This window comes from Acanthopagrus latus, chromosome 9 (genome assembly GCF_904848185.1).
Source record: "Acanthopagrus latus isolate v.2019 chromosome 9, fAcaLat1.1, whole genome shotgun sequence".
Taxonomy (NCBI): Eukaryota; Metazoa; Chordata; class Actinopteri; order Spariformes; family Sparidae; genus Acanthopagrus; species Acanthopagrus latus.
In genome coordinates, this window is record NC_051047.1 from 5,246,337 (window position 1) to 5,257,698 (window position 11,362).

Below are 11,362 nucleotides of genomic sequence, written 5' to 3' on the forward strand. Positions count from 1 at the left end.
ACACTGAGTTCCTCAGTCTCACGGGTAAGACAGTACTAAAAGCACCCGGCTTCCTCATTCGAACCCATGTTTCAAGATTTGTGAAAATCTTCTGTTTTCCTTTGACGGCAAAAAAGGCAAACAGATTGGGTAATATGTGTTGTATTGTAAGAGGAATGAAGCAGAGGCCAAGTGTCTTGAGTGTAGTATACGGTCACTCACACTGGGCCATTCACATGTGGTAACTATGCAAATCAGGAGAACCAACAGAATGTTGTTTCTGCTTCCGTGTCTGTCATCTCACTCAAGTCAGCCAGGCTTCAAGTCAAATTTATTTATACAGCCTGAAATCATAGATCACATTGCCTCAGTGGGCTTTACAATCTGTAAGCTGTACCTCACCCTTAGTCCTTGGACCCTCTATTTGAATAAGGAAGAACTCCCCCGTGCAGTTTTCAGGATCAGAATGATGGGGAAGGGAAGAGATGTATGTTATCAATAACACATTTTATCCAGACAGCACAAACCAGTGGGTTTTTTGCCCCAACCTAATCAAACTGCAACAGGAAAAGAAGGTATACAAAAAAAACTTAAATGATGATAGTCAAAAATAAGTTCCAGTCAGTACATGGACCCCTCTCCTGGGTCAAAGTCCTGTACTCGAATACTGTGGACTTTGCAGTTTTTTCGGTCAGTTGGAATGACAGTCCTGGAGAAACAATCAGTTGTAGGAGAACCAATATGGCAATATCGTATAAACCATGAGCTGACAGCTAACATCAGCTCAACAAAAAGTCTGATCTTAGCAACATTCTGTCTGCTGGCCAGAAAATCATAAACCTGTACTATCACCACAAAGGTTGTACAGTCCTACTTTATCATATTCTTTGAGTCCATTTTACTCTCCTAAAACTGGAGCCTGCTCCATGCTTCATACTGTGAGGCTGATACCAACCTGTATATAGTTTGATATAGTAGAGTTTGATAATGATAGTGCAGCTCTGAGATCATGCCAGCTAATAAGAGAGAGATGTATATTTACAAATCTTGCTGTCTCATCAGCCTTCTTCACGCAGATGTGCTCCCCACACATCTACAACTAGATCCAGTTTGCTCAAATGAAAACTTAAGCGTAAAACTTCAAGAACAATCTTACTCACATCCTTTGCAGTTTTCTACGTCACTTAGATAGGATGACAGAATAAAAGCTGTACGTCTCTTCATTGTTCAGCTTGGATGAAAGTATGATGCACTCCCGCACACGCAGGGAGGAAAGCCCCTCTGTGGTTTACTAGTTTCCTATCAGTGCGGCTGCTGACTCACTGCCACTGAGGTGATGTACAACCCAATCTCTGAGGGGATCCCCTGCAATACGCACACTGCTGCACAGCTGACATGGTTCAAATTCCACTCTGTCCATCAGCGGTTTCACCTCACCCACTCTTTCTCCCACCACCGATGCTGCAGAGAAAGGAAAAAAAAGAGCTTTTTTTTTTGCAAGAAACTGCATCTCAAGGCTCTCCTCCTCATTGACGCTATCCAAGCACATCTCATCACGTTTTCCAGTTGAGCACACTTCAACATCTGCAGCCAGTTATGCCGATTAAAAAAAAAATACTGACACTCCAACTCTAACTCAATGTATCTTGTCTGTGGTGACGCTGTTAGTTGTATGGACACAATTTAAAAAAAATTAACATTTGACAAATGTATGTGATTACTGCAGGAAAGGACCAGTTGACACAGACCTCTTTCATTGTGAATTCCACTGATGACACACAAAGTTTACAATTTCTTATCTTTTGGTTTAGACACAGAAAAAACATTCCATTTATAATAATAATAATAATAATAATAATAATAATAATAATAATAATAATAATAATAATAATAAACTTTATTTATAAAGAACTTTTCAAAACACAAATTGACATAAAGTACACTGGCTGATAGATGTACGGTAGAATTAACAAATTCAGTGAGAGGCTGCAGCAGAGGTTTCCTTTCTCGTTTCTACAGTTTTCAGTGAGATGTTCCTATGAACAAAATTAAAATTTTGTGTCTGACAGAAAAATCTTACTAAACCTTCAATATAAATCACAATTTAATAACCAATATAATTTAAAATGACATTACTTTAGGCTAAATTCTGGACAGTTTCCATTGGGCCAAATGTTCCACACTCATTTTGGGGGTGGAGGTGTGTCACCGCTGGAGTTCACTTCACAGGAGATGAGATGGGCCAAGAATCCTGCATTGATTCCAACGTCTGAATCCAATCCAGTACTTTGTGTTGTCAGAAAGGGAGAGACAGGGTAAGTAAAGTTTGTTTTCATTGTGGGTCCAGGCCCCCAGGTTGATTAACTGTGCTCTACCTTAACTTCACACTATTAGATCATTGTTCATTATTACGTAGTCTGTTTCAAAATAAAGTCACTTTTACAAGGCAGCAACTTCTAGTTGATGTGTGTGGGGGTGGGGTCTGTGCTTTTCCTCTGTGTTTAACTTTCCAACGAATCATCTTACTCACATTCATTTTGTGGTTTCTTCACATCATTCACAACACCCCACTTCTGGCTCAGTGACTTCCAGAGAGGGTCTCAGGGGAGTTCTACACGGCAGCCGGGCTTCTACACAGCTGCCGTGCTGTCCAATTTATGTAGAGTATGTGTGTGCGCAACAGAAGGAAATCCACAGAGGAATGTTTTATCGTGTTCTTGTGAAATGAGCTTTCTATGGAAGAAAGCTAATTTCACGAGTCTCCCACTTCTGCTATTAAACAACAGCTTGTTCAAGCATTACTTAGCGCAATGTTTTTAATAATGCAAATAACTCTGCATCACACCGAGCAACTGACTGCCTGAGGACATGCACACTGTTGTCTGGTGATAACATGAACAGCAGGCTCAGATATGTTGTGACCAGTGTACAATGCATGACTGAGACAACTGAGGGAGACGTTTGGAGATATCATGTGGCAACATTGTATGCTTATGAAATATGTTGAATAAGCAGGCCTATTATGCCTATCACTTGAACAATACTAATAGAAAAATAAGTACAAGGTGTAATGAAAGACATCAACTCCACTGTTAATCCACTTCTTCGCAGCTTGGATGTTTTTTTTTAGAGTGTCTTACAGATGGAAGGTATAAGAATCTGAATCTTCTATCAGTCGCCAGTTTATTGGGTATACTTAGTGAAAACTAAGGCTGTCTGTTCAGGTTACAATGTTCAGATTTGGTTGATAACTTTTTAACAAATGAATGTTAAGTAATACTGAGAGGCGTTTGTTGTATTTTGTCATCATTTGACATCACTGAGGGTAGACAAAATATTAGAAATGCATCTACTGACTACTGAGTGTATGTTTGGATGAACTTACCACTGAGTTAAATAACATATATAACCTAATCTTTTCCACCGTGAGATGAATATAAAAACAATGGACTATACCTTTACCTTATCTTTGAGGGCCTCGTGGTTATGTTGTCATCTTGTATTCACTTTAATTTCTCTGAGTAGGCCTATTGTGAACGGGAGTAAGTAAAATAAAAAAATAAAATATACAAATGGTAAAATTTAAAATAACTAAAATGCTCATTAAACTTTATGTGACCACTATATATATGTGTCGATATTTATAATGAGAAGTGCTATCTACAATACAATGGTACATTGATCTACACTTTTGGGCATCAAAATTATTAAGACTAAAATGTAAATAAACCTGTGGAGTCATCAATGGGCTTTGATAATCATTCTGACCTTTTCTCTAATGAACTTATGTGAAAAACAACCAAATATACAAATATATCAGACATGTACTACATATCATGCAAGAAAATAATTAAAAGGCACAAAACAACACATCATTTCTCTTTGAAAAGATATTTGTACAGCTTAACAGCATTGCTATTTTTAAATCCTCACAGGAAATCTATGAAGCTGGAGGAAATGTGGTTAGATTTACATTTGTGTATTTGAAATTTACTATATATAAATAATAAGTTAACAGTAGAGTAGATGCCATGTGTTTACATCTCCCCACTCAGCTCTGACGTCATCATTAGTCTTCCACCGCACATGACCTCACAGCGGAGCGCAGGCAGCTGTTGACCTGAGCCGTGACACAGCAGCCTGCCTGGAGACCGTCCTGGTTACTTGGCAACGCAAAAACCTCGTTGACCAATCAGAGGCGTCGCTCGGCGCATTGGTACAATCAAACGCAACGATCTTCTGTCTGTGAGCTGCCGCTGATGCAAGTCTGACTCTGGGCTCAATATAAAGTTAGTGCTTGTCTTTAACATCACACTGTCATGTATTAGTCTTTTCGTAGTGACGAATCGCAAACGCCACGCTGGATTCGGCAGAGGGACTGTGTCGTGGCACGGCTGTGCATCTATTTCAGTGGGCTGTACTTGGGCTATATAAAACAGGCGTGTCTTCGGCGAAGGGAATGGTTCAAATATCAACTTATCAGCGGTAACGTTACATGTGTGTCTCATGCTGTGGACTATGTGGAGGTGTCTGCACGAAGTTAACATCATCTGTATCTGACTTTGAATGCTCCCGAACACGCTTTTTGGAAACGTATGTACCGCTCTCCTCTCTCATTCACCTCCGTCGGGCTAAAAGCTGTGTTTTAACTCGTCACTCCGCACAGTACTGCGGGGTGAAGTTAGACAGGCTGGAGCGGAGTTCACTCCGCCGTAGCAACGTTTCAGAAACGTGATATCAGTGAGGAGATTTCAACTAAGGACGTTGATTTAGTTTTTTTTTTTTTTGTCAATCGTTCCAAACTTATTTGGACGTGACTTTGCCGAATTTCCCGAGTGGTCCGTCGCCATATGGAATAATATCGAGTCAGATTTATTTTAGGCTAACATTATCTTCAAACGCAAGTTAGCATTCGCTTTAAAGCCCAGTGTAGTCCTTGTTTGAAAAGGTAAGTAACGCTTGTTAGTGCCGGGTCAAGTCAGCGGTTAACGTTAGCTGCACATCATCGTCACGGGGAGTTGATGTGTTAATGAGCTCAACATTAATCAGCGGTGATGTTGTGACGGTCACTGTGCGGACTGAAGCTAGCCTCATGTTTTTGTCCCTGCGGTTCTGGAATCAATGGCAGGCTCGTGGTGAGCGGTTCTAGAAGCCTCACGAGCTCTGTCCTTTAGTGTGTGTGTGTGTGTGTGTGTGTGTGTGTGTGTGTGTGTGTGTGTGTGTCGGAGAGCGAGCAGGTTGTCTCATGCTCACATTCTGCTGTGCTCGTGCTGAATGGTGATGCTGCTGCTCCCGTTTCATCAGTTTATCAGATTTATTTTTAGTTTTGTTGATAACGGAATTATTTGATATTCACTGTTACAACTTGCCAAAACTTCTGTGTTGTATTTTAATACTGTTTTTTTTTTTTTTTTTTGGTGGTGGTTTACTGACCTACTTTGCCCTCTCCTGCCATCATAGTTAATCTGAACATTGTGAGAAGATGGAGAACAAGGAGGAATCAAAGAGTTGTTCCGTCAGCGTCCTGACCTGGGAGCAGGTGAGCCGCCTGAATGAAGTCCTGACCGAGGTCGTGCCTGTACATGGACGGGGGAACTTCCCGACCTTGGAGGTGCGTCTGAAAGACATTATGGCGCGGGTCCGCTCCCGCCTGGAGCTGAGCGGCATCAGAGTGAAGGACATCCGGCTCAACGGCTCCACGGCCAGCCACGTGCTGGTGCAGGACATTGGCTGGAGCTACAAGGACCTGGATGTCATCTTCCGGGTGGACCTGCCGCACGAGGCCGACTTCCGTCTCAGCAAGGACGTGGTGCTGGGTACCCTGCTGGACTTTCTGCCTGAGGGGGTAAACAAAGAGAAAATTACACCCATGACTCTCAAAGAGGCTTACGTCCAGAAGCTGGTGAAAGTTAACACAGAGCAGGACCGCTGGAGCCTCATCTCTCTCTCCAACAATAACGGCCGCAATGTGGAGCTGAAGTTTGTGGACTCCATACGCCGGCAGTTTGAGTTCAGTGTGGACTCCTTTCAGATTGTGCTGGACTCCATGCTTGCCTACTACGAGCTGGCACAGACGCCCATGTCACAGGCCTTTCACCCCACTGTGAGTGGGGAGAGCGTGTATGGGGACTTCAGCATGGCACTGAGCCACCTGCGGAACAAGCTCATCGCCACCAAGCGGCCCGAGGAGATCCGAGGTGGTGGCCTGCTGAAATACTGCAATCTGCTGGTGCGGGACTTCCGGCCTGCTAGTGAGGAGGAGTTCAAGGCCCTGGAGCGGTACATGTGTTCACGGTTCTTCATTGACTTCCCCGACATCGGTGAGCAGCAGCGCAAGGTGGAGTCCTACCTCCAGAGCCACTTCATAGGTGAGGAGAAGAGCAAGTACGACTACCTCATGATCCTGCGGCGAGTGGTCAACGAGAGCACGGTGTGCCTCATGGGCCACGAGCGGCGACAGACCCTCCACCTCATCTCGCTGATGGCCTTCCGAGTGCTGGCGGAGCAGAATGCTATCCCAGACGCGTCCTGCGTCACCTGCTACTACCAGCCAGCACCCTATGTGCGAGACCACAACTTCAGCAACTACTATGTGGCTAACCAGAATATTCCAACATGGCTGCCATGTAACTGACAAAAGAAGTCAGGGGAAGGGTGTACAAGAGGGCACTGCTGCTGCTGCTGCTGCTGCTGCTTAAGAGGAAGAGAAGAGGAGGAATTTTGAGAAAAAAAAAGAAAAAAGAAAACTCCCAAAAAATGTATTATTGAGGCAATAAATGCTATGTTCCTCTCAAGGCACAGTTATGTTTAAGTGGACAAGTGTTTTGCTTTGTTTTTTGGAATCCTTTCTCATTCCTTATCTACAGAGCTGTCAAGGTTATTGAATAGAAAGTGATATTTTTAAGTGTTTAGATGTTGTTGTTTTTTTTTTGGGGTTTTTTTTCTGATGTTTGGTTGTTTCCCTGTTTTTCAACCTTATTCTTAATGGAGTTGTGTTTTGTGCCTTAACCTCCAGGTTTACCCCCCCAGTAATTTAAGTATAGGCTATTTTTTGAGTAAAGCAAAAAGAAAATGTGATGGCCTTCAATTAGGTTTTCTCCTGTAATGTAAAAAAAAAAAAAGTAATGAGAAAAGGCAGAAAAAAAGCAAAATATTGGAAAAAATAGTATTATTGGGGAAGGGGTAATATAATAGGTGATGACCCCCCAAAAAAAGCAGAGCACCAGTCTTGAAAGTTTAGTTCACTGTGGAAGGGAAAAATGTGGTACACTAATAACTTTGTTCACATCAGAAGTGAAGGGGAAGCGTCAATTTTGTTTAAATTTTCTTCGACAGTTGAATATCTCTCACAGACATTGGTGCTCCCCATCATATGCCAGCAGTGCCTGTGATTTGTATACAATGCAAAACAAATATTTTTATTTTCCACTATGAATTTTAGTGTAGGACCCTTCTCCCCCATTTACCCGTTGCACTCAGCCCAGTACTCTTCAGCCACGAGTAGACACATGCAGCAAGACGGTTTTGGCCTCACATAGACGGGCTCCTGTGTGTCTGAGGCTTTTGTTTTCCCCTGTTTTTTTTTTTTTGAAGTCCCTTCCAAAGCCTCAGCAGTGACCTCCAGATGTCACAGTCCTCTGGTTATTGTGGGAGGCTGACTTGCAGGACGGAGTGGACGCGGGCACGTTGGGAGAATGCAGCCAGCCTCGTTGCCTGGAGCGAGAGCTGGCTGGGGAATCTCGGAGTGACAGGACGACTGACTGTCCCTTCCCTTAAAAGGAGCAGCACATGGTGGGCCTCCAGGGTCGTCCCTCACAACCATTGCAGGCCCGACAGCAGCCCTGAAATGGGATCCTCCTCTGATTCAGCTCGGCGACTGGCTCTCAAACTGCAGGCCATCTATAATTATCCTCTTTTTCTTTTTTTTTCCCGGGGGAGGTACCTTCAGAGCAGCGATCTGGGGATGGGTGTGCTAGCAGCAGCGGCAGGCCTGCCACCTTACATGTGTGGGAGCTGAATCACTTCCTGTGCTCTCCTATCCGGTGCTTGCTGGGACCACGCAGTGTTTGAACCCCTTTTGTGGTCATAGGAAGACGGACACTGTGGAGTGCGCCTGGTATGTCAGCCTGTCAGTGGGAAACCTCTCCCCTTTCAGACTTGGATTTTGATTTATCCTGGAAACTACAACCGACCTGCCACCAGTTGTGATGGAGTTGCCCCCGCTATTTATGAATTTCTATTCACAGTAATCCTATTATTAGCTGTTAATTTTGAACACTTGCAGCGTGGCATTACTAGCACTTGGTCTAAGCTGCAGGTCACACCCACAGAGCATGTTCTGCTGGCTCTGCTGCTGAACTTTGGTATGGGAACTGCCATAGTCTTTTTAACAACAATAGAGGTGCCATACACTGTCTCGCTCTGGACCAAAGTACTTTTCAACCAGCATCTGAAGCATTCAAGTGCCTTTTGACTTTTTGGAGAGTGATTTGACTTTTTTAAAGGTTTTTTTTTTTTTTTTTTTTTTTTAAATGGTGAGGTGGAGGGGAAGGGTTAGACAAAGAGAGAAAATCAGCCCCTTTAAACCCTGTGAAACAATACAATACTGTCATCTCTGTATTAGATACCAGTTAATGGGGGAATACATACATCTTTGGGGAGGATACTAACTTTGGTTTGAATTTGAGTTTTTGGTATTTTATTTTTGTTTTACTTTTTTGTTTTTTTTTTCTTTTGTTTCTTTTTTAGTTTCAGTCTCAGACTATACTTCTAACCCTAACCCTTAAAAAGAAAATGTTCTTTCAAAAATGAAATGGAGTTATTTTGTACTCAACCCCCATTCAGATGGAAAGTTTAGTTGTCCAATAAACATTTCTGGAGCTTCACAGCAAAATGGCGTCCCTGCATTCTCCTTAACAACTGAAGCACCAGGGGACTTTTTCAGGATTTTACTTGAAATTCTTAAACACCACCACTAACATGTCTCCAGCTACTGCAGTTGTTAAGGAGGACACTGCAACTCTGTTCCACTGTGACACTCCAGAAATGTTTAGAGGGCAACAAAGCTTGACCCAGCTTTCTATTGGAATGATGGGTGAGTAGATAATGACAGAATCATCATCGTGGGCTCAACTGATCTTTAAAACCCATGTCTAGTCATTCCTGTCTCAGTCTTCTCAGCCATTTAATTGTATTCATTTCTTTTGTCTTTTCCTCAAAGTTTCAGCCTTGTCACTGGCAGCCATGTTTATTTCTGCCTTTTTGAAATCCAACTTTTTTTTAAGCTGCGTTGTAGCTCCACCTGCTCCAAAGCAACATGGCTATAATGTTTTGCTGACAGCTTTGTCCCCAGCCAAACCAAAGCAATACCTTAAGTGCCCTGACAGACCATGCTGTGGCACAGTAGCTGGAGGTCACCCAGCAGAGACCCCATACTAACAAGCACTTTAAAGAGGCCTTGTTTTACTCCGAACCCAGCCACCTGACAGGAATGTAAATAAGCTAATGTGGTCAATTGCTGGAGGGAGTTGAGCTGGTTCTCAGGGACATGATGTGTTTTTGAGACCTTTTTGTTTTGTCCCCCCCTTTTTTTTCCCTAAATTATTATTTTCTTTTGGAGGACAAACTGGTTTAATCTGCCCTTGACATTGAGACGCCCCCTTCTGATACTCTCCTTCATTCTGTTTTTTTTTCTTCTGTCTGTATTAATTGTAACTCTGACTCTCCTCTTCTTACCCAAACCACGTGTCCTCTGTAGAGTAGATCAGTTGAAGGTGGAGGTAGCCTGCAGACTTCAGCTTGCTGCAGCCTGACAGCAGCGCTGTGTTTTTATCTGTGCATCTATTTGCTCTGAAACCTGAACATCACTGTGTGGATAGTCCTCTCCTACTGTAGTGTTAACAAGTAGATGTACCACCATACTGTTAACACTAAGATGATCTCTGCCTTGTTGGAAAGCCAGGAGACAAAACATTGATCACATGCTAAAATCCCTTTTCAATCATTCCCCGGTGTATTCATTTCCTGAGTGATGATGATTTGGTTTAATGAGAGCCACATTCTAAACATGCCACCCAGCTATGCTGCTGCTCACAGCTGCAGGTTGAAGTCTGGTGAGTGGGGAGAGGACTAGTCTCTTCTTGGGCTTCTTGTTGACGTTGCTCACTAGAAATGGCTGTGAGCGAGGTCAAAGAAAATGCAACAAAGTATTTTCTAGATGGTCGATGGTGAATGCAGCCTGGAATGTGAATCCTCTGCATGTTTGAGTCCGCCCCACTTTCCTGTGTGTGTGTGTGCGTGTATGGTTATTTTTTTTCTTTTTTTTTTTTTTTTTATTTTCTCCTGACAGCTGAAAAAATGTGCCCGTTTAATGAAAGCTTTTGCCTCCCCAGTTGCTGAGAGTGGGGTGCAGCAGGGCTCAAATCACTTTCTTTGTCAGGGTTGATGTTTGTATCTATATGTATGTTGATGTGGAAACAAAAAAAAAAAAAAAAAAGAGGATGAAGTGTATTTTGCCTTTGTTATTTTCTGGCCACGCTTTTTTTTTTCTGCTGTAAACTTGTCAGTGTTATTGATCCTGTTGCTTCTCTCACTCACCTCGCCTTTTGGTTGTCCAACGTGTTTGGGCCTTTGTTTCTTAGTACAGCGTGTTTTCTTTCTTTTTTTTTTTTTTTTTATTTGACACCTGTAGATGTATTGTTTGCTGGAGGTGGTGCAGAGCAAGCTGTGGATTAGATATTTAGAGGTATTGCTTGTCTGAAGTACAAGTCTTACATCATAGGGATGTGATGGAGGCCGTCTGGAAGCTCTCCTAAAGTTTCTATATGATGAGTTGTGAATTTTCTTTTGCAGCAGATTTGTGTTTACGTTAACGCGTGGAGGTGTGTGTGTTGTTTGCACGTGTGTATGAAGGGACGCCTGTGGCTACTCAAGTTGGGGAAGTGGGGAAAAACATGAAATTTGTCGCACTATATATATTTTTTGAAATAGTTAATGCAAAAGAGCTTTTTTGTCAGCTTTGTGATTGTGACAATGAATAAGATGGTTACAACCATTATACTATTTCATTTTTCAGCACTTTTACCTCACTTGAGTTTTCCCTTTGAATGGAAATATTGATGTACATCAGGAAAATGTGTTTGAAGAGGAAATAATGAATAAAGAGTATTAAATGCAAACATCCGTTTCAGTTGTTTCTCTTGACCGAAATCTGACACATCTCACAGGCTGTGTCTTACAGATTTATGTGTAATATTCTTGTCTGCTAGCTAATACTGCATTTCACCTTTAACTTACCCAACTGCAGAGGTAGTCCTGCTTATGTGGCCACCATGGTTTTAAAGTGAGTCTGCATTTGACAGAAGATTCTTTTAAAGCAGGATTT

The 11,362-nt window shown here is 42.5% G+C and overlaps 1 protein-coding gene and 1 long non-coding RNA gene across 4 annotated transcripts; one reads left to right on the top strand and one right to left on the bottom strand.

Annotated features, from left to right (window-relative positions):
* Nucleotides 1-1,194: 1,194 nt before the first annotated feature.
* LOC119026013 lies at nucleotides 1,195-4,111 on the bottom strand. Its single transcript, XR_005076989.1, has 4 exons — nucleotides 3,974-4,111; nucleotides 3,442-3,506; nucleotides 2,116-2,265; nucleotides 1,195-1,440 (listed from the first exon to the last, which is right to left on the bottom strand). It is a non-coding gene; the product is annotated as an uncharacterized LOC119026013 (long non-coding RNA).
* A 26-nt stretch (nucleotides 4,112-4,137) lies between these two features.
* Nucleotides 4,138-11,156, top strand: tent5c (terminal nucleotidyltransferase 5C). 3 transcript variants are annotated; one of them, XM_037110076.1, is made up of 2 exons: nucleotides 4,138-4,268; nucleotides 5,440-11,156. In XM_037110076.1, exon 2 carries the CDS (start codon nucleotides 5,462-5,464, stop codon nucleotides 6,611-6,613), a length of 1,152 nt encoding a protein of 383 aa, XP_036965971.1. In that variant the 5' UTR covers nucleotides 4,138-4,268; nucleotides 5,440-5,461; the 3' UTR covers nucleotides 6,614-11,156. The 3 variants fall into 3 exon arrangements, with proteins under 3 accessions (XP_036965971.1, XP_036965972.1, XP_036965973.1); XM_037110077.1 differs by lacking the exon at nucleotides 4,138-4,268 and adding an exon at nucleotides 4,275-4,572; XM_037110078.1 differs by lacking the exon at nucleotides 4,138-4,268 and adding an exon at nucleotides 4,275-4,464.
* Nucleotides 11,157-11,362: the final 206 nt, after the last annotated feature.

Bases quoted from the DNA above. Each gene is read 5' to 3' on its own strand.
- tent5c (XM_037110076.1), top strand. From the start codon at position 5,462: ATGGAGAACAAGGAGGAATCAAAGAGTTGTTCCGTCAGCGTCCTGACC.